This window comes from Nerophis lumbriciformis, linkage group LG22 (assembly GCF_033978685.3).
Source record: "Nerophis lumbriciformis linkage group LG22, RoL_Nlum_v2.1, whole genome shotgun sequence".
NCBI classification, from domain to species: domain Eukaryota; kingdom Metazoa; phylum Chordata; class Actinopteri; order Syngnathiformes; family Syngnathidae; genus Nerophis; species Nerophis lumbriciformis.
Window position 1 is genome coordinate 14,686,272 of NC_084569.2, and position 22,059 is coordinate 14,708,330.

The following is a 22,059-nucleotide window of genomic DNA, read 5'->3' on the forward strand; positions in this document are numbered from 1 at the left end:
TGACCAGACGTCCGAGATCAAAACTGGGAATATAATCCCAGAGAAGGGGGAAAAAACGGTCATCTTTTTTAAAATTCAAGAAACAATATGATTAGGTTGTATATATACATGCGTATATCCTACATAAACAATGTATGAATACATTAGATATCTATATATCTTAGAGACCTATAGACTGTATCTGTTGCTGCAGCAGCAGAGGGTTTATTCTGTCTTGACACTTTCACTTTGTGTTACATTCTTCCCTTAAGTGATCATGTTTACAGTGATTGTTTTATATGTATGACTAAATTTAGGCCTGTATAATACTGTCTAGCCACTGTCCATCTGATTGTTGGTGGCATTGGTGGTATAGTGGTTAGCATAGCTGCCTTCCAAGCAGTTGACATGGGTTCGATTCCCAGCCAATGCATGGCTTGATCTATTTTTACCATGAATTGATTTACTTGGACCCCGACTTAAACAAGTTAGAAAACTTATTCGGGTGGTATTAGTGGTCAATTATACGAAATTTGTACGAGACTGTGCAATCTACTAATAAAAGTTTCAATCAAATCAATCAATCACCCCCCCCACCCACCCACACCCACACACACACACAATCTGGACTGTGGTCCTAACCTTTACCCCTGTTAGCTTTTACAATCTTTATCTTCATCATTTATTTCAACTTTATGTTATTCAAGTATGACATTTTAAAATTGTATTAATTTCAATGACAAGCAATTCTATTATGGTCATACTCTTGTTTGCTAGCGGCTACGATTTCAGTACTATTGAAGATCTTTGCTCTGTGGAAATATTATTTTCACAAAATACAACCAATAGTACCTTAATGTTCAATCTTACTTGTGAAAAGTAATACTCCGATTCCTATTTTCAACAGTCCGCTCATTTGAGCAGGAAAACGCTGAACACCAGCCCGGCATCTTTGTTTTTTTGGGGTTTTTTACTTAAATCAACATAGAAAAAAACACACGATTCACTTTCAACTAGTCGCATCAACCCAAAAAAAAAAACCTCCCTCCCCCATTCACACTCATACACACCCACTCACACAAAAAGGGGTTGTTTCTTTCTGCTACCAATATTCTGGTTCCCACAACATGGACAACACTTCTGCAAGGGACACAGTCCCTGAAGCACACTTGATTGTTTGTGCTGCTGGTTCACTAACATTTTCATTTAATTACTTTTTTTTTTTTTTAATGTAATTATTTTTATATTGTTTTACTTTCTTTTTTTATCCAAGAAAATATTTATTTATCTTATCTAAAAAAAAATAAAAAAAAATAAAAAAAAGGGACCTTATCTTCACCAGACCTGGTTGGAAATGAAATTAGCTTCGTTTAAAGGTTTTTTTTAAAACCAGGTCCAGTCCAGATAATGTCCAAGTTGGGTTCAGCAACACACACCTTCATTCATGTACACTGAAAAAAATAAAAAAAATAAAATAGAAACATTTTGCATCTTTGTTTTCTACCTGTCAACTGTGAGTGAATTATATTTATATAGCGCTTTTCTCTAGTGACTCAAAGCGCTTTACATAGTGAAACCCAATATCTAAGGTACATCTAAACCAGTGTGGGTGGCACTGGGAGCAGTTGGGTAAAGTGTCTTGCCCAAGGACACAACGGCAGTGACTAGGATGGCAGACGCGGGAATCGAACCTGGAACCCTCAAGTTGCTGGCACGGCCACTCTACCAACCGAGCTATAACGCCCGTCAACTGTCAGTTTAGGGTGCTCACCCGCTCCTCATCACCACTTCAAGATGGCGGCCGAATTTCTCGCGTCACAGCAGCCAATGCTGCGTCTACTTATAAGATGTCTATGGTTATAACGTCATTGCAAACACAGCAATCTGTTGCGTCCACTGCAGTTCGCTACCTTATTCATACTTTTTGTCAAGTGATTTTTTTGAGCAGGGTTGCATGAGGTACCTACACATAACGTTACGTTAGTCAATGTATCACACACAGTAACGTAACGTTAGACGGCGGTCAGCAGCACCGCGTATTTTAGCCTCCTACAAAAAGACAAATATAGTCAAATAAAGGTCAGTTAAAATGTATACTATATTAAGAATATGTGTACATATTGCATAGGGTCCTGACATCTAAAAAGTACAACTCTGTGCATTATGTTCATGTATTTGTTATGCTTTTCATGTGTATGCACCAGTGACGTGCGGTGAGGTTGATGGCTGGTGAGGCACTGACTTCATCACAGTCAGATTTACAAACATATGAACCCTAAAGAGTATCTTATTCACCATTTGATTGGCAGCAGTTAACGGGTTATGTTTAAAAGCTCATACCAGCATTCTTCCCTGCTTGGCACTCAGCATCAAGGGTTGGAATTGGGGGTTGAATCACCAAAAATGATTCCCGGGCGCGGCGCCGCTGCTGCCCACTGCTCCCCTCACCTCCCAGGGGGTGAACAAGGGGATGGGTCAAATGCAGAGGACAAATTTCACCACACCTAGTGTGTGTGTGTGACAATCATTGGTACTTTAACTTAACTTTAACTTTACACATACAAACTGTAGCACACAAAAAAGCACATTTAATTAAAAAAACGTTATTATGGTCTTACCTTTACTTATAAATGAAGTCCACAACTAAAGCCCTCACTTAAACTTTCCACGTGCAAGATTGAATCTGTTTAAAAAAGTGTAACCGAGGGTTTATTAATGTCGCCTATACTGTATGAAACTACAAAATAACAAACACGGAGGCTCCAGTTTACACGAGGACCACTTTATTTACCTTCTTTCAAAAACCTCCGCTCCACTCCATGTCATGACTTCCGCTCTTAGCGCCTTCAAAATAAGAGCTCAAGGCATATACTGTATAACAGCGCATAACAGGAACTTAACATCACAAAGAGGAAAGCCCATAAAAATAGGTTACAAAAGTTATTTAATAAGAAGCCAAAAAGTGCAAAAACAATAATGTTCGTGTTGGAGGAGTTGTGAACTAGATACACCTGCAGTCTGCAGGTGTACCTAATGTTGTGGCCCTGCAGTCATTCACAACTCCTCCAACACGAACATTACTGTTTTTGCACTTTTTGGCTTCTTATGAAATAACTTTTTTAAATAGATTCAATCTTGCACGTGGAAAGTTTAAGTGTGGGCTTTAGTTGATATAACAATTCTACGGCGGGGGTGCAGGAGGCGGGGCTACTGGAGCCTCAGCCAGTGCGTCTTTTGCAGCCGTTTTATGATCGCTCAGCACAAGAAATACGTTACACACATACAGTTGTGCGACTTGTCCAGGGTGTACCCCGCCTTCCGCCCGATTGTAGCTGAGATAGGCTCCAGCGCCCCCCGCGACCCCAAAGGGAATAAGCGGTAGAAAATGGATGGATGGATGGACATACAGTTGTTGACAAAATACACTGTACATTATATACCTCAGCTAACTAAACTATGGAAATATATAATATAATTCATATAGCAATACAGTCTCACTGCACAGCAGGCCAGCAGTTAGCCGAGTCCGTCCTTGTTGAGGCACTGAGTGACGTGCCTCAACTGGCTGCTGTTCACCGCACCGTCTCTTCTCAGTATTTGAACGGCAAATGTGAAAATTCAGCGATTTTGAATAAAAATCATCTAAAACTGGTGAAGTTAAATGGAAAATAACTTTATAGTATAATCACTGCATACATATAACAATTTAATTAATTGTTTTTCTTTTTACATTTTTTTTCTTTCCATGATGGCAGGTGAGGCGGGGCCTCACCTGCCATCATGGAAAGAAAAAAAATGCCTCTAGTGACTGCACGTCACTGGTATGCACACACTGGTATGCACACATCACTGGTATGCACACATCAACACACATACAGTATGAGATGAGATCAATGAGATAAGGTAAGAACAGGATAGAAACTGCTGTGGAACTAGTTACAATGCAATATGCCATGGAAATACAATGTTAACACTTTTGTGCAAATAAGTATAGTTGCACTTGTTTTTTCAAATGTGTTTATTCTGTAAAGGAATGAGTTAAATGTTTAAAATGACTGGTTAATAGTGCTATTATGAAGTGCAATGTCAGCACTATTTTCTTTCCTGCAATTTCTAATGCACTTGTTTTAATAAATAAATACAGGGTTTTAAAAGCATACACAATCTGTGTAAATATATTAGTCTATGGTTAAAAGGACTCGAAAGGACTCGAAACTCAAAATGCAGGACTTGGGACTTGACTTGAGACTTTCCAGTCTTGACTTTGGACTTGACTCGGGACTTGAGGGCAAAGACTTGAGACCTACTTGTGACTTGCAAAACGATGACTTGGTCCCACTTTATATTGTCAATGTAGGCTATTGAGTTTCTTTTTTAACATTTTCTGCTGGTGGTGTCAGTCATGTATTGGTTACTCGGGTCACAGGACAATAGCGGAACCATTGTAAGGGGAACTTTAAGGGCGGGGGACACAGGATATGATGACATGTGTTGTGTGTTGGACACCTGGAAGTGGAAAAGGTAAGAGCGGGAATAAAAGGCAGAAAAAGACAATAAGCTTTCTTTTGGTGTATTATTAAGCTTATATTGCTAATAAGTGACACGTTTGGCACACAAGGATGGGATAGTGTCCCACTGGAATTTTTCAATGAAAAAAATGTGCCTTGGCTCAAAAAAGGTTGAAAAACACTGATGTAAACAACTGAAATGAATTGAATTAACGTGGACCCCGGCTTGAACAAGTTTAAAAACGTATTCGGTTGTTACTATTTAGTGGTCAATTGTACGGAATATTTACTGTACTGTGCAATCTACTAATACAAGTTTCAATCAATCAAACTCAATGCAGAGCGTGGAACCCCACGATGCAGTTCTTCCTCCCGGCCACATGCGGCAGTGTCTTTAGACTTCAATACCTCCATGCATCTGTGAACTTCGACACTCGCCTAACCTTCACGCTCTTCCTGCATGTGAAAACAAGACTTCGTCCTCAAAAGGACGCATAAACCGTTATAAATGGTAAGAACATTTTAATTTTTTTAATTGAATTTAAACTCAAAGTTTCCCTTTCTGTTGTTTTTAGCTGTTAGCTTTAGCGAGAGATGTTATCGTAGCCTCGCTTAAGTCATCAGAATAGCGTCTTCTTCCTGCCTCATGTTATTCAATGTACGTGACTCTTTAATGGAGTTAGTGGCTTGTGAAAACATTGTTATGTTGTATTAATTCAGGTCCAGTTATGCCTAAAATGGAATCAGTCACTTGTCATTGTTATGTAATGCTGCTAAATGATATGTAATGCTGCTAAATGACAGCAAGACTAGTTGTGAGTCAGTTTATTTTTTAAGTCCAGTAATATACTGTGTTTATAATCCAGAAACCAAGATCTCCAGGTCACACTTACTACATTATTGTTGTCATGGGTGTGTTAAAAGATTATTCCATTGTTTTCCACAGGCTAAATATTTAGCACAAGTCATCGTGATGGGAATTCAGGTGGTTGGTCGTGCTTTTGCTCGGGCTTTACAGCAAGAATTTGCAGGTAAGCTGTCATTCACAATCCTTATGTAAGACAAAAACACATGTTTCTTTTAATCATGCATGCTAACAAGGAATAAATGAGAGCCATTATAGCCAACAAACATCAAAAACTCTTTTAATTTACAATTTCTCCTCTCTCCGGGATGCCAACTAATAAGATGATCATATATTCATGTTTAGATGAAGAATTAATAATAATTAGGGATGTCCGATAATGGCTTTTTGCCGATATCCGATATTCCGATATTGTCCAACTCTTTAATTACCGAAACCGATATCAACCGATATATACAGTCGTGGAATTAACACATTATTATGTCTAATTTGGACAACCAGGTATGGTGAAGATAAGGTACTTTTTTTTAAAAAATAAACAAAATAAAATAAGATAAATAAATTAAAAACATTTTCTTGAATAAAAAAGAAAGTAAAACAATATAAAAACAGTTACATAGAAACTAGTAATTAATGAAAATTAGTAAAATTAACTGTTAAAGTTAGTACTATTAGTGGACCAGCAGCACGCACAATCATGTGTGCTTATGGACTTTATCCCTTGCAGACTGTATTGATATATATTGATATATAATTTAGGAACCAGAATATTAATAACAAAAAGAAACAACCCTTTTGTGTGAATGAGTGTAAATGGGGGAGGGAGGTTTTTTGGGTTGGTGCACTAATTGAAAGTGTATCTTGTGTTTTTTATGTTGATTTAATCCAAAAAAAAAAACGATACCGATCATTTCCGATATTACATTTTAACGCATTTATCGGCCAACATCGGACATCTCTAATAATGATACTCGCAAAGAAAAATGAAGGTGGAACCAAGCGTCTTTTCCCGCTATTTCCGGGTCTAAATTGGCTGGCAAAGCTGACCAACTTCAATTTACAATTTCTGCTCTCACCGGGATGCCGACGGATAAGATGTTCATATATTCACGTTTAGATGAAGAATTACCGTATTTTCCGCACCATTAGCCGCACCTAAAAACCACAAATTTACTCAAAAGCTGACAGTGCGGCTTTTAACCCGGTGCGCTTTATATATGGATAAATATTAAGATTCATTTTCATAAAGTTTAGGTCTCGCAACTTCGGTAAACAGCCGCCATCTTTTTTCCCGGTAGAACAGGAAGCGCTTCTTCTTCTACGCAAGCAACCGCCAAGGTAAGCACCCGCCCCCATAGAACAGGAAGCGCTTCTTCTTCTACTGTAAGCAACCACCCGCCCCAAATACAGATCAGCAGGTACCAGAAGGTAAGAAAAGTTGTGTTTGCATAATATTGCGAAACAAAGTGCCAGATAATATGTCTTACCTTATACACACACTTTTCAATTCGGACACCGAAGAGGAAGGATTTACGAATGAAGAATAACTTCAGAAAGTGAGCGCTATGTTTATTTTGTGTGTTGTGACATTAACGTTCGAGCAACGTTATGTTGCTATTGCTCTGCACTATTTTGAATTTTACTATGTTTGTGATTGCACATTTGCGTACATTTTGGGACAGAGTTGTTAGAACGCTGGTTTTTAAATATGCCATTCATTGAAGGTGCGGCTAATAACTCGGGGCGGCTTATAGTGCGGAAAATACGGTAGTTGTAATTCTCGCTAAGAAAAATAGAGGTGGAACCAAGCGTCATTTTTGCTATTTCCGGGTCTAAATTGGCTGTCAAAGCTGACCAATTTACAATTTCTGCTCTCACCGGGATGCCGACTAATAAGATGTTCATATTAGGGCTGCAACAACTAATCGATTAAATCGATTATAAAAATAGTTGGCGATTAATTTAGTCATGCGCAGAGGCAATTTTTTATTTTACTTTTTTTTTTTTATAAACCTTTATTTATAAACTGCAACATGTACAAACAGCTGAGAAACAATGATGAAAATAAGTATGGTGCCAGTATGCTGTTTTTTTCCAATAAAATACTGGAAAGGATAGAAATGTAGTTTGTCTCTTTTATCCGATTATTAATCGAAGTAATAATCAACAGATTAATCGATTATCAAATTAATCGTTAGTTGCAGCCCTAGTTCATATATTCATGTTTAGATGAAGAATTAATCATAATCCTCGCAAAGAAAAATAGAGGTGGAACAAGTGTCTTTTCCCGCTATTTCCGGGTTTAAATTGGCTGTCAAAGCTGACCAATTTACAATTTTCACTCTCACCGAGATGCCGACAGATAAGATGTTCGTATATTCACGTTTTGATGAAGAATTAATCGTAATCCTTGCAAAGAAAAATAGAGGTGGGACCAAGCGTTTTTTCCGCAATTTCCGGGTCTAAATTGGCTGTCAAAGCTGACCAATTTACAATTGTTGCTCTCACCGGGATGTCGACGGATAAGATGTTCATATATTCACGTTTAGATGAAGAATTAATCGTAATCCTTGCTTAAAAAAAAAATAGAGGTGGTACCAACCGTCTTTTTCGCTATTTCCAGGTCTAAATTGGCTGTCAAAGCTGACCAATTTACAATTTCTCCGCTCACCGGGATGCCGACGGATAAGATGTTCATATATTCACGTTTAGATGAAGAATTAATCGTAATCCTCGCAAAGAAAAATAGAGGTGGAACCAAGCGTCTTTTTCACTATTTCTGGGTCTAAATTGGCTGTCAAAGCTGACCAACTTCAATTTACAATTTCTGCTCTCACCGGGATGCCGACGGATAAGATGTTCATATATTCACGTTTAGATGAAGAATTAGTCGTAATTCTCGCTAAGAAAAATAGAGGTGAAACCTAGCGTCGTTTTCGCTATTTCCGGGTCTAAATTGGCTGTCAAAGCTGACCAATTTACAATTTCTGCTCTCACCGGGATGCCGACTAATAAGATGTTCATATTAGGGCTGCAACAACTAATCGATTAAATCGAATAAAATCGATTATAAAAATAGTTGGCGATTAATGTAGTCATCGATTCGTTGGATCTATGCTATGCGCATGCACAGAGGCAATTTTTTTATAAGCCTTTATTTATAAACTGCAACATGTACAAACAGCTGAGAAAAAGTAATCAGAATAAGTATGGTGCCAGTATGCTGTTTTTTTTCAATAAAATACTGGAAAGGATAGAAATGTAGTTTGTCTCTTTTATCCGATTATTAATCGATTAATCGAAGTAATAATCAACAGATTATCAAATGAATCTTTATTTGCAGCCCTAGTTCATATATTCATGTTTAGATGAATAATTAATTATAATCCTCGCAAAGCAAAATAGAGGTGGAACCAAGCGTCTTTTCCCGCTATTTCCGGGTCTAAATTGGCTGTCAAAGCTGACCAATTTACAATTTCTGCTCTCACCGGGATGTCGATAGATAAGATGTTCATACATTCATGTTAAGATGAAGAATTAGTCGTAATCCTCGCAAAGAAAAATAGAGGTGGAACTAGGGCTGGGCGATATGGCCTTTTATTTATATCTCAAATATTTTTAGGCCATGTCACGATACATGATATATATCTCGATATTTTGCTTTAGCCTTGAATGAACACTTGATGCATATAATCACAGCAGTATGACGATTCTATGTGTCTCCATTAAAACATTCTTGTTCATACTGCATTAATATATGCTCATTTTAAACTTTCATACAGAGAGGTGAATTCACAACTAAGTCAATTTAGCAAAACTGTATTTATTAAACAGTTATTAAGCAGTGGCACAAACATTCATGTCATTTCAAAACAGAAAGTGCAAGATGTGGAAATGGTTGCCTCAGCATTTTGTTGGTGTGGCACCGAACGGAGATGTTGACATGCGGAGTAAGCACTCTTCATTCTCTAGCAGGTGACTTTTCAAATAATACTACATATTAGCAGTAATGCTACTTTTTGTAGCAACGCTTTTGCCCCACACTTGACAAATTACGGTTGTCTGTTCGACATATTCCCACTTGAAGCCAAACCACCGCCAGACGATGGACCCCGTGCTGTTTTTCTTAGGAATTAATTCTTCCTTCATTTGTTACCAGATTCGCACCTTTTTTCTCTCGTATTACCACTCGCACCACAGCTAACGTTACCCATGCCGCTACCTCTCTGCTCCGTGAGGGCGTATACGTATGTGACGTATGTAAGAAGGTGCGCTTGTTTTACGTCTCTGTGAGAAGGAGAGACAAGAAAGAGTGGGAAGAGCATGTAGTGTAATGCCCGCAGCTAAAAGCAACTGTGTGAGAACGTATACTCGAATGTCACAATATAAATGATAAATGGGTTGTACTTGTATAGCGCTTTTCTACCTTCAAGGTACTCAAAGCGCTTTGACACTACTTCCACATTTACCCATTCACACACACATTCACACACTGATGAAGGGAGCTGCCATGCAAGGCGCTAACCAGCACCCATCAGGAGCAAGGGTGAAGTGTCTTGCTCAGGACACAACGGACATGACGAGGTTGGTACTAGGTGGGGATTGAACCAGGGACCCTCGGGTCGCGCACGGCCGCTCTTCCACTGCGCCACGCAGTCATTTTCTATATCGCACAGAGACAAATCCAAAATATATCGCTATATCGCCCAGCCCTAGATCATATATTCATGTTTAGATGAAGAATTAATCATAATTCTCCCAAAGAAAAATAGAGGTGGAACCAAGCGTCTTATCACGCTAAATTGGCTGTCAAAGCTGACCAACTTCAATTTACAATTTCTGCTCTCACCGGGATGCCGACGGAAAAAATGTTCATCTATTCACGTTTAGATGAAGAATTAATCGTAATCCTTGCGGAGAAAAATAGAGGTGGAACCAAGCGTCTTTTTCGCTATTTCCGGGTCTAAATTGGCTGTCAAAGCTGACCAATTTACAATTTCTGCTCTCACCGGGATGCCGACGGATAAGATGTTCACATATTCACGTTTAGATGAAGAATTAATCGTAATCCTTGCAAAGAAAAATAGAGGTGGAACTAGGGCTGGGCGATATGGCCTTTTTTTAATATCTCAATATTTTTAGGCCATATCGCGATACACAACATCTATCTCGATATTTTGCCTTGGCCTTGAATGAACACTTGATGCATATAATCACAGCAGTATGATGATTCTATGTGTCTACATTAAAACATTCTTGTTCATACTGCATTAATATATGCTCATTTTAAACTTTCATGCAGAGAGGGAAATCACAACTAAGTCAATTTAGCAAAACTGTATTTATTAAACATTTATTAAGCAGTGGCACAAATATTCATGTCATTTCCAAAACTGAAAGTGCAAGATTGTCAGAGACATTTTAAAAGAAGCTATAAGTGCACTTTTGTGCATGATGTCACTAAGATGACATTTCAAAACCACACTAAATTAAAGTGCACTTTTTGTACAAAACGCCACTACAATAGTTTAAAACAAATAAAGTGCACTTTTGTGCATGATGTCACACAAGATATTTCAATACGTGTCACATAAAAATGAGCTGCATATCAAATAGTATATGTCTTACGGTGTTGATGTGGAAATAGTTGCTTCGGCATTTAGTTGGTGTGGCACCGAACGGAGATGTTGACATGTAAAGACATATTCCCGCTTGAAGCCAAACCACCATCAGACAATGGACCCCGTGCTGTTTTTCTTGGGAATGAATTATTCCTCCATTTCTTACCAGATTCGCACCTTCTCTCTCTCGTATTACCACTCAAACCACACCGTTAGCTGTTAGCATCACAGCTAACATTACCATGTCGCTACCTGTCTGCTCCGCGGGAGCGTGTGACGTTCCTCACGTGACAGTATGTAAGAAGGTGCGCTTGGTTTAAGTCTCTGTGAGAAGGAGAGACAGGAAAGAGTGAGAAACGCATGCAGTTTAATGCCCCGCAGCTAAAAGCAACTGCGTGAGAACGTATACTCGAATATCACGATATAGTCATTTTCTATATCGCAGAGAGACAAACCCGAGTATATCGATATATCGCCCAGCCCTAGGTGGAACCAAGCGTCTTTTTCGCTATTTCCGGGCTAAATTGACTGTCAAAGCTGACCCACTTCTCGTATTATGTCCTCATCCTTTCACTGTATGGGTGAGAGACTGCTGGCCCCACTTAGGACTGGACTCTCACATTATCCACTCGACATCCATTGCACCGGTCGCCCATGTGGAGGGTCACCACATCTGCGGTCCCCTCCAAGGTTTCTCATTGTATCCCATTGGGTTGAGTTTTTTCTTGCCTTGATGTGGGATCTGAGCCGAGGATGTCGTTGTGGCTTGTGCAGCCCTTTGAGACACTTGTGATTAAGGGCTATATAAATAAACTTTGATTGATTGAAGCTTGTCGGGCGAAACTATCCAATCCAATCCACTTTATTTATATAAAAAAAAAAAAGGTGCAGTTCCCCTTTAAGAGTTAAATTGGTTCCATGACCAAGCTTGTAACTCAAAACACTCATATCTTACATACAGTAGGTCAGGCCCATTAAAATTCATTCAGATCAATTTAATCTAAAAGCAGTTTTTTAACATTAAAAAAGAAAAAATAACTTTGTAAGAAAATATATTATTCATAAAACAATGCAATAGTTCTACAAACAACTTAAGTAGTTTTATGAAATAATATAATTTAAAGCGTTTATTCCAGCAGGCTGAAGAGGACTTCGAAATTCATTTTGGTTTGTTGTAAGTGATGTCTTCCCGTCTAATCAGAACCAACATGTACAAGGAGCCAAGTTACCAGCGGGTCAGCAAGCTGGCATATCAGCAAGTAATGGCGTTGAAAAAGCGTACATTCCGAGTTATGCTATCCCTTACTCAGAGTAGTGGGGGAGATGAGTGGGCATTTTTCAGGAGGGTTAATTTAGCGTGATAAAATGACTAGGATTGGTATTGAATTGGTAATCAGAGTTATTCTATTATGCATGGCTGTCATGTATTTCTGTGTGTGCAGCGAGTCAGGCGGCAGCGCGGGCAAGAGGCACCTCCGCAGGTCAGCATTCAGCAGCCGCAACCAGTATCAGTGGGATGAGCTTAACGGAGGCACATCAGATTCTCAACACCTTTTCATTAAACCCAGAGGAAATCCAGAAGGTGAAAAACACACTGTCAACATGTCTGCTAATTTTGGCCCCAACATAAGTGCAAACAAACACAAAGAAGGTTTAATGACGTGATATAACATCTGTAAGAAATGTTTTTATGTACATTTCAGCAGACAAGTTCAGTTATTTCCAATAATGTAAAAAATACATTGCATCATCAAACATTTTATTAATTTTGGCATTCATTCCAGTAAAAAAGTTAACCCCTGTTGCCAATAGACAGTATAATTTTGATGTCCAGATCCTATATTGATATTGGAAAATGTAGATATTAGACTTCCTTTTATTTTTAGACTTCCTTTTATTGTCATTCAAATTTGAACTTTACAGTACAGATAAGAACAAAATTTAGTTGCATTAGCTCGTTGTAGTGCAGGATAAAAGAGCTATAAGGTGCAGATATAAATAAATAGATTACTGTACAGATACATATATTGCACTTTTGCATATGCATCCACGTTTAGGAATGTATGTTATATTGTCTTTATATTCTATCGAGTTAATCCGTTTTTTGGGGGGAATTGAGGGAATTATTATGATGTGTTCAAGAGTCTTTTGGCCTGAGGGAAGAAGCTGTTACAGAACCTGGAGGTTCTGCTACGGAGATTGCTGAACCTCTTTCTAGAGTCCAGCAGAGAAAACAGTCCTTGGTGGGGGTGGGAGGAGTCTCTGCAGATTTGGTCCAATACTAACAAATAAACATGCCAATTTGCATGTAAAATCTCCGATAAAAGCAGTCCTAAGGCTACTAGTTGCTAGGCTAAAAAGCTAGACATAACTTAATAACGCAACTGTCCTTAATCGAACAAAGTTTCAGTCATACACACAAATAAGTATTAAACAAATATAGTTTTATATTACTTACAGATACAGATTTTCAGAGGTAGAATCGTACTAGAAAGTATCCACTAACAAATGTGTATGGAAGATTAAATTTACTGTCAGGACTTTAAATCAATATGACCACTAGGTGTCGCCAAAAAACTAATCACTACTCCGCTTTAAATTGTAGGACACAGTATGTCTGTTATAAGGTTGGTGTTTTTCATACCTACTATTGTTCTCTGAATAATTTGAGGTGATCAAGTTTTTTCCAATATTCCACATTACAAAATACTAAAATAATGTACTATGGTGCGTGCTGATATTATATAACATTAATATTGGAATCGGCCGATACATAAGGCCCCAATATTGATATCGGAACACCCCTTGTAAAAATTATAAAACCCTCAGTCTTAAGTTGAATGGCAAAAGTTCACTACAGTAAAAAAATAAAACCAGTAGAGCACACTACCTTAACACAGGACTCTTCCTCTATATGGAACATCTTTGTTTAGGCTCCTTCTTTTGGTATTGGACACATCTTTCAAAAAGCCAAATATACAGCACATACAAAGACAATCATTTGATGCTCTTGGGAGGTATTTTTCAGTCTTGTGTGGTTTTAGAGCGAGCTAAGTCAATGTAATTTTTTCATGCTAACACTATATTTTATGTATGTTCCAGAACTATGAACATCTTTTCAAAGCGAATAACACAGCTGTGGGTGGTTCCTTTTATCTACAATCAAAAGTAAGTATTCATGTGCAGAAGTTCTCACTGTTGCTATGGTTACATTGCCTTTCAGCTTGCCTTAGAATACTGAAGCAATCATTAAAACAGGCATGTTCGAATTATATGTACAAAAAAATGTGCGAATAGGACCATAAAAAACACCCCTTTATTTTCCTGTCACCAACCTAATCCCTCTCCCATCCCATTGTTCGCGTGTCATTCTGTTAGAAATCTGAACATCTTGAGTCACCATCGTGACTTTCTGTCTGTACGCAGGTGTTGCGGGCTAAAGAGCGTCTAGATGAGGAACTTAATATTGAAGCACAACAAAAGGCGGACTCACAGCAAAGCACGGAAACATGAATTACTGTATGAAAAACAACCATAGGTCTTCACCCCACCCATACCCCCATACCTTGTAAATTACCCCCAATAAATGTTGTCCTTTCTTTACCTTTCTACTGTTTGCGTTTTATGTTCAAAACAGCAGATTTATTTGAAGAATGATACAAAACTATACAAAAACTACAATTAATTTTTTGTCATTGTTCAAAAAATAAAGGCAAAATATGACCAGAAAAACAATTTTTAATAAGCATACCTTAATTATTTCATGGAAAAAGTATTTTACAGGAAATCTTAAGAAAGAAATGACAACTAATCGTACCACAAAGTTGTAGTATAGATGTAAGAAGATTGTTTCCCACAAGAATAAAGAGAAAAATTGTGTAGAAATAATATGAGGAATATTTTGTTTTGTAAGAACTTCATGTTATAGTAATAATAAAGAAAAATAAAAGAACAAAGTCATCATTTTAAAAATATATTAACACAGGGAATAGTGGCCATTTAATGCTAATAAAGTCATATTTGTAAAAAAGTCCTACAATGAGAAAAGTTGAATTATTTCAATGACTCAGTATTATAAGGCTTAAACCCAGTGTTGGGCAGTAGCTCGTTACCTGTAGCAAAGCTACGTAGCTTAACTACATTTCCCAGTAGCATCGCTGCTTTTTCAATCAATCAATCGATCGATCAATCGAAGTATATTTATATAGCCCTGAATCGCGATTTCCATAGCTTAGCTATTTTTACACCCATGTAGCGGGTAGCTTTGCTACAAAAGAAGAGAAAAAAAAGAGAAAAATGGACTAGTGCATCTCCACAGGCAGAGGACAAAAATATACGGGAAAAAATCAATGGTGATTGGTTGGTTTACGTACAAGAAAATCCACGATGATTGTTTGGTTTACAAAGATGAGTCACGATTGGTTAGGATTAGGGCAAAACATTATGGACAGGCCAATCAGAGGCAAGATCATCGAACCAGGTAAGGAAATCCCAACAGACACGCACATCCCAAATGATGACGAGGGAGTCGGAGAAGAGAAGAGAGAATATTCAAGCAGGCAATTTAAAAAATATATATACCGTACAATTATTTCTTTTAGCAATGTAGACGATGTCCAGGAAACCCACAATGTGTCTACTTGGTCACATTTGGACAAATGTATGCTTTTGAAAAAACAATGCCCGAAATATCCATTTTAGTTGTTTACCTTGTAAGCCCAAATCAAAACGACTCTCGACATGGAATACGCATTCAAGAACACACATTAAGGTGAGTTAAGTTCAAACTATTATCAACTGTTCCCAAACAACACTCAAGTCGTTATTTGTATGTCAAGCTATAGATAGACGCTGTTTTTATTTACTGTTGGCAGAGAAAATGAATGACATTATTAGGTTTGGCCAAAGAAAATGAGAAGGGGGTAGTAGTAATAGGGACCACTGGGTCTGCCAGACAGCAACTGGATTCGATCTGCAATTCAATAGTATTAACACATAATTGCAGTAATTATGATGTGCTGTGTAATAAAGGCAATATAATATGATCTCTGACATTTATCCAGCTAATAGAGCTGCCAAAATGTCCAGAAAAGAGCAAACTTACTAAACCCATTCAAGTCAATTGGGACCACAGCTGCGACTAGTTTCACTAGCACCCCTAGTGAGACAGCAAATGGATTCAAACTGCAATTCAACCATATTAACACATAATCACAGTAACTATGATGTGGTGTGTAGTAGAGGCAATATAATCTAATCTCTGACATTTATCCAGCTAATAGAGCTGCCAAAACGTCCAGAAAAGAGGGAAGTAGTAAGCCCATTCAAAGTCAATAGGGACCACTGCTGTGCCACTGGTCGCAACCGGTCTCACTAGCGCTCCTAGTGGTAGGGACCACTGGTCTCTGCCAGAAAGCAACTGGATTCAAACTGCAATTTAGTAATATTAACACATAATCACAGTAAATATGGTGTAGTGTGCAGTAGAGGCAATGTAATATAATTTCTGACATTTATTAGACTTAGACTTAGACTTAGACTTCCTTTATTGTCATCCAAATTTGAACTTTACAGTACAGATAAGAATGAAATTTAGTTCCATTAGCTTGTTGTAGTGCAAGATGAAAGAGCAATAAGGTGCAGATATAAATAAATAAATTACTATACAGATAAATATATTGCACTTTTGCATATGCATCCACGTTTACGGATGTATGCTATATTGTCTTTATATTCCAGCGAGTTAATCCGTTTTTGGGGGTAATTGAGGGGATTATTATGATGCGTTCAAGAGTCTTATGCCCTGAGGGAAGAAGCTGTTACAGAACCTGGAGGTTCTGCTACGGAGGCTGCGGAACCTCTTTCCAGAGTCCAGCAGTGAGAACAGTCCTTGGTGGGGATGGGAGGAGTCTCTACAGATTTTCTGAGCCCTGGTCAGGCAGCGGCTTTTTGCGATTTCCCGGATAGGAGGAAGAGGAGTTGGATTTAGTTGGATGTTGTTCAAAAATGCTTGGTAATTAGTAGAAAACTTACAAAGTAAGAGGCAAGTCTAATAACTAAGCATCACGTTTGAAATGTAAATATTGGATTGCTACAATATAGTTGGATATTGGGCCAAAAATGCAAAGTAGTTATTAAAAAACATACATAATAAGAGTCAAGTCTAATAACAAAGCATCATGTTTAAAATCCACATATTAGACCAACACAATCCCTTTTGGGGTCGCGGGGGGTGCTGGAGCCTATCTCAGCTGCATTCGGGCAGAAGGCGGGGTACACCCTGGACAAGTCACCACCTCATCACAGGGCCAACACAGATAGACAGACAACATTCACACTCACATTCACACACTAGGGACCATTTAGTGTTGCCAATCAACCTATCCCCAGGTGCATGTTTTTGGCGGTGGGAGGAAGCCAGAGTACCCGGAGGGAACCCACGCAGTCACGGGGAGATCATGCAAACTTCCTTTGTTGTCATTCAAATTTGAACTTTACAGTACAGATAAGACAATTGTTTTGTTGCATTAGCTTGTCGTAGTGCAAGATAAAAGAGCAATAAGGTAGAGATATAAATAGATTACTATACAGATAAATATATTGCACTTTTGTCAATGTATGTTATATTGTCTTTATATTCCGGCGAGTTAATCCGTTTTTTGGGGGGAATTGTTTATTATGATGCGTTCAAGAGTCTTATGGCCTGAGGGAAGAAGCTGTTACAGAACCTGGAGGTTCTGATACGGAGGCTGCGGAACCTCTTTCCAGAGTCCAGCAGTGAGAACAGTCCTTGGTAGGGGTGGGAGGAGTCTCTACAGATTTTCTCAGCCCTGGTCAGGCAGCGGCTTTTTGCGATTTCCCAGATAGGAGTAAGAGGAGTTGGATTTAGTTGGTTGTTGTACTAAAATGCTTGGTAATTAGTAGAAAACTTACCGGTACAAAGTAAGAGGCAAGTCTAATAACTAAGCATCACGTTTGAAATGTAAATATTGGATTGCTCCAATATAGTTGGATATTGAGCCAAAAATGCAAAGTAGTTATTAGAAAACATACATTATATGAGTCAAGTCTAATAACAAAGCATCATGTTTAAAATCCACATATTTGACCACCACAATCATAATGATTGTAATTAGTCAAAAACTGGCGCATTAAAAAGTCTGTTTGTAATCTGCATTATTAGATCATTAGTATCAAGTTGGATCTTGTGTAAAAGTTTATTGTCTTTATATTCCACCGAGTTAATCCGTTTTTTGGGGGAATTGAGGGGATTATTATGATCTGTCAAGAGTCTTATGGCCTGAGGGAAGAAGCTGTAACAGTACTTATATAAATGGAATAACTTTTAATGTTGCTTTTAATAATGTAATGTCCAATGTGTCCAACATGTCGTGTGGTGTGGCCCAGGATTCTGTTCTGGGGCCTGTTTTTGTTTTGTTGTATCTGATACCGCCTGGTAGGTTGATCAGTAGTTTTAAAAATGTTTATCATTTCTATGCAGATGATATTCAACTGTTATGCTTCTTCAATGATTCAGAGTGTCACTTTCTTGGAATGTGTATCCTGTATCAAAAACTGGTTGACCTCACATTCCCTCTAGATAAATTCTAACAAACGGAAACACTGATAATTGCTCCCGATAAAACGATCCCCCTGATCAAGAACTCCCTTGGTGCTCTGAGTGCATCTGTTTAATTCAGCCTCAGAAACTTTGGGCTTGTGTTTGATCTGTCAATGTCTTTGGAGGGTCACTGTCGTCAACTGACCAAAAACTGTTTTTATCACCTCAGAAATATTTCTAAAGTGAGAAATTTGTTGTCAAAATTGGATCTCGAAATGATCATTCACGCGTTTATTTCGTCTCGTATTGACTATTGCAGTTCTCTTTTCACTCTTCAACAAGTCAACGCTAAAGAGAATTCAGATGGTGCAAAATGCGGCTGCCATACTTTTGACCTGTGCACCCAGAACAGCCCATATTACCACCATTTTATCCAGTCTTCATTGGCTTCCAGTCAAATTCTGCATAGAGTCTAAGATTTTAGTCCTGACTGGCGCCCCTCAGTACATCACTGATTTGTTATGCCCCTACACTTCAGGGTGCAGCCTCTGGTCTTCAGGCCAGGGTCTCTTAAAGATCCCCAAAACCCGTGGAGACTTGGCATTGCAGGCTATAGCTCCCAGACTCTGGGAGTCATTTTGAATCCACTTTTGATCCTTTTTATGATGTTGCCCCTGTTGTTTTAATTGAATTCTTGTTTTAATTTGCCTATGTTTTGTAATTTTATCTGTGAAAAGCGCTTTATAACTAAAATGTACTTACTTACAGAAAGGAAATAGTGAAGCCTATTTAGGTCAATAGGGACCACAGCTGTGCCACTGGTCACGACCAGTCTCATTAGCGCCCCTAGTGGTAGGGACCACTGGTCCCAGGACAGACCACAGAATCGGCTACAACCCCAGCTGAAGAAACTGCACACTAATATAAATACATACAGTGGGGACCCCCAGAGGGAGTTGTAGGGTGTCCCCTGCTAAATGACAGTAAATAGTAATGGAGCCTTAGTGGGGCCATTTGGTTCCATATGTACACACTGTTACATTATTTTATTATGTAAGAACTTGAAATGTAGAAGTTGGGGAGTCATTTCCTTCATTTTGTAACTATTTTCCACAGTCATGAAAATGTTTACTTTAAATATGTTCACTTTTATTGATTTCCGTTGATGTAAAGATGGAGTTTGTTAAAGAGGAAGTGCACTTTTTGGGGGAATTTTGCTTGTAGTTCATAACCATTATGAAAGACATTTTTAAAAATATATTTTAAATATTAAATAAATGCGATCAAAATCCGCTCACAATGGAGCCTAAAGGAGCCGCTCTATTCTGCATATAAAGCCCTTAAAAACATCTAAACACCTCCATTAAGGTTTTATGTACATGATGTAAGTATGTATGTAATATAGTAACAGGCACATGTATTTTGATCATTTTAAAGGGGAACATTATCACAATTTCAGAAGGGTTAAAACCATTAAAAATCAGTTCCCAGTGGCTTATTTTATTTTTCAAAGTTTTTTTCAAAATTTTACCCATCACGCAATATCCCTAAAAAAGCTTCAAAGTGCCTGATTTTAACCATCGTTATGTACACCCGTCCATTTTCCTGTGACGTCACATAGTGATGCCAACACAAACAAACATGGCGCATAGAACAGCAAGCTATAGCGACATTAACTCAGATTCAGACTCGGATTTCAGCGGCTTAAGCGATTCAACAGATTACGCATGTATTGAAACGGATGGTTGTAGTGTGGAGGCAGGTAGCGAAAACGAAATTGAAGAAGAAACTGAAGCTATTGATCCATATCGGTTTGAACCGTATGCAAGCGAAACCGACGAAAACGACACGACAGCCGGCGACACGGGAGAAAGCGAGGACGAATTCGGCGATCGCCTTCTAACCAACGATTGCTATGTGTTTGTTTGGCATTAAAGGAAACTAACAACTATGAACTAGGTTTACAGCATATGAAATACATTTGGCAACAATATGCACTTTGTGGGTGCAGACAGCCCAATTTCCATCAATTAACATATTCTGTAGACATACCTTCATCCGCTCTCTTTTCCTGAAAGCTGATCTGTCCAGTTTTGGAGTTGATGTCAGCAGGCCAGGGAAGCTAGGGTCGATATTCTTCTTGATCATCTTCGGTGGCATAAGGGACGGTGTGAGCCAAGACATCCAGGGGGTTTAGTTCGCTCGTCTGCGGGAACAAACTGCCGCCATTGCTTGCCGTGCTACCTAGGTCCTTTGTCCCTGAATTGCTCACACACTCCGGCAGATTCAATAGGGGTCTGGCGGAAGATTTCTTTGACTTTATCGTTGGAAATGCATCTGCTTTGAGTGTCGCAGGATATCCACACATTTTTGCCATCTCTGTCGTAGCATAGCTTTCGTCGGTAATGTGTGCGGGACAAACGTCCAATTTCTTGCCACTTTTGCATCTTTGGGCCACTGGTGCAACTTGAATCCGTCCCTGTTCGTGTTGTTACACCCTCCGACAACACACCGACGAGGCATGATGTCTCCAAGGTACGAAAAACAGTCGAAAAAACCGGAAAATAACAGAGCTGTGACGTCATCGCTCCGAGAGCGAATAATAGAAAGGCGTTTAATTCGCCAAAATTCACCCATTTAGAGTTCGGAAATCGGTTAAAAAAATATATGGTCTTTTTTCTGCAACATCAAGGTATATATTGACGCTTACATAGGTCTGGTGATAATGTTCCCCTTTAAGCATACGCGTCACACAACGTATGCTTTTTTTCTTCCAACAACATAAATGATTACTGCACACTGAAAGAGAGTCAACACACGTAATAAAACATCACTTACTGTACGAGGTCTGCGGTCATTAGGATGCAGACTAATAGAATATTGTTATATTCCCGTTTAGATGAAGAATGACTCGTGTGGAGCTTGCATGTTCTCCCCGTGACTGCGTGGGTTCCCTACGGGTACTCCAGCCTCGTCCCACCTCCATACACATGCACCTGGGGATAGGTTGATTGGCAACATTAAATTGGCCCTTGTGTGTGAATGTTATCCGTCTGTCTGTGTTGGCCCTGCGATGAGGGGGTGACTTGTCCAGGGTGTACCCCGCCTTCTGCCCGAATGAAGCTGGGATAGGCTCCAGCAACCCAGAGAGGAACAAGTGGTAGAAAATGGATGGATGTTAAAAAGCCAGCCAAAGGGCATGTTTCAAGCTAGTGTTTAATAGACAAACTGAGCATTTTTTGTCTTGCTTGGTGTAAAGTTGTACATTTAAATATTTATATACTGTAATGTAGATTTTGTTGTGTAGCTTGTAGTGTAGCTTTCTACAATTTTCTGGGGATAGCTTCACCTGTAGTTTAGCTACAATTAATCCAGAGTAATTTGTAGATTAGCTTACTATATTTTCCAAGTAGTTTGCTCATCAGTTGAAGTTTATTCTCATATTATTGTGACTCCGAAAGGGACACGCGGTAAAAAATAGATGGATGGATGGATGATTACAACCAAGTTTTTTCCTCTTTTTTT

General features: G+C 38.7%; 1 protein-coding gene and 1 non-coding gene across 2 annotated transcripts; both read left to right on the plus strand.

The window, feature by feature from the left end:
* The first annotated feature begins 340 nt into the window (after positions 1 to 340).
* trnag-ucc (transfer RNA glycine (anticodon UCC)) lies at positions 341 to 412 on the plus strand. The gene has a single exon. It is a non-coding gene; the product is annotated as a tRNA-Gly (tRNA).
* A 4,010-nt stretch (positions 413 to 4,422) lies between these two features.
* Positions 4,423 to 14,576, plus strand: pam16 (presequence translocase associated motor 16). The gene is made up of 6 exons (XM_061974177.1): positions 4,423 to 4,500; positions 4,829 to 4,998; positions 5,434 to 5,518; positions 12,416 to 12,555; positions 14,076 to 14,141; positions 14,400 to 14,576. Exons 2-6 carry the CDS (start codon positions 4,996 to 4,998, stop codon positions 14,484 to 14,486), a joined length of 381 nt encoding a protein of 126 aa, XP_061830161.1. The 5' UTR covers positions 4,423 to 4,500; positions 4,829 to 4,995; the 3' UTR covers positions 14,487 to 14,576.
* The last annotated feature ends 7,483 nt before the right edge of the window (positions 14,577 to 22,059 follow it).

Bases quoted from the DNA above. Each gene is read 5' to 3' on its own strand.
- pam16 (XM_061974177.1), top strand. The intron at 5,519-12,415 runs GTAAGCTGTCAT...CTGTGTGTGCAG, and splicing joins TTTACAGCAAGAATTTGCAG to CGAGTCAGGCGGCAGCGCGG. The intron at 14,142-14,399 runs GTAAGTATTCAT...GTCTGTACGCAG, and splicing joins CCTTTTATCTACAATCAAAA to GTGTTGCGGGCTAAAGAGCG.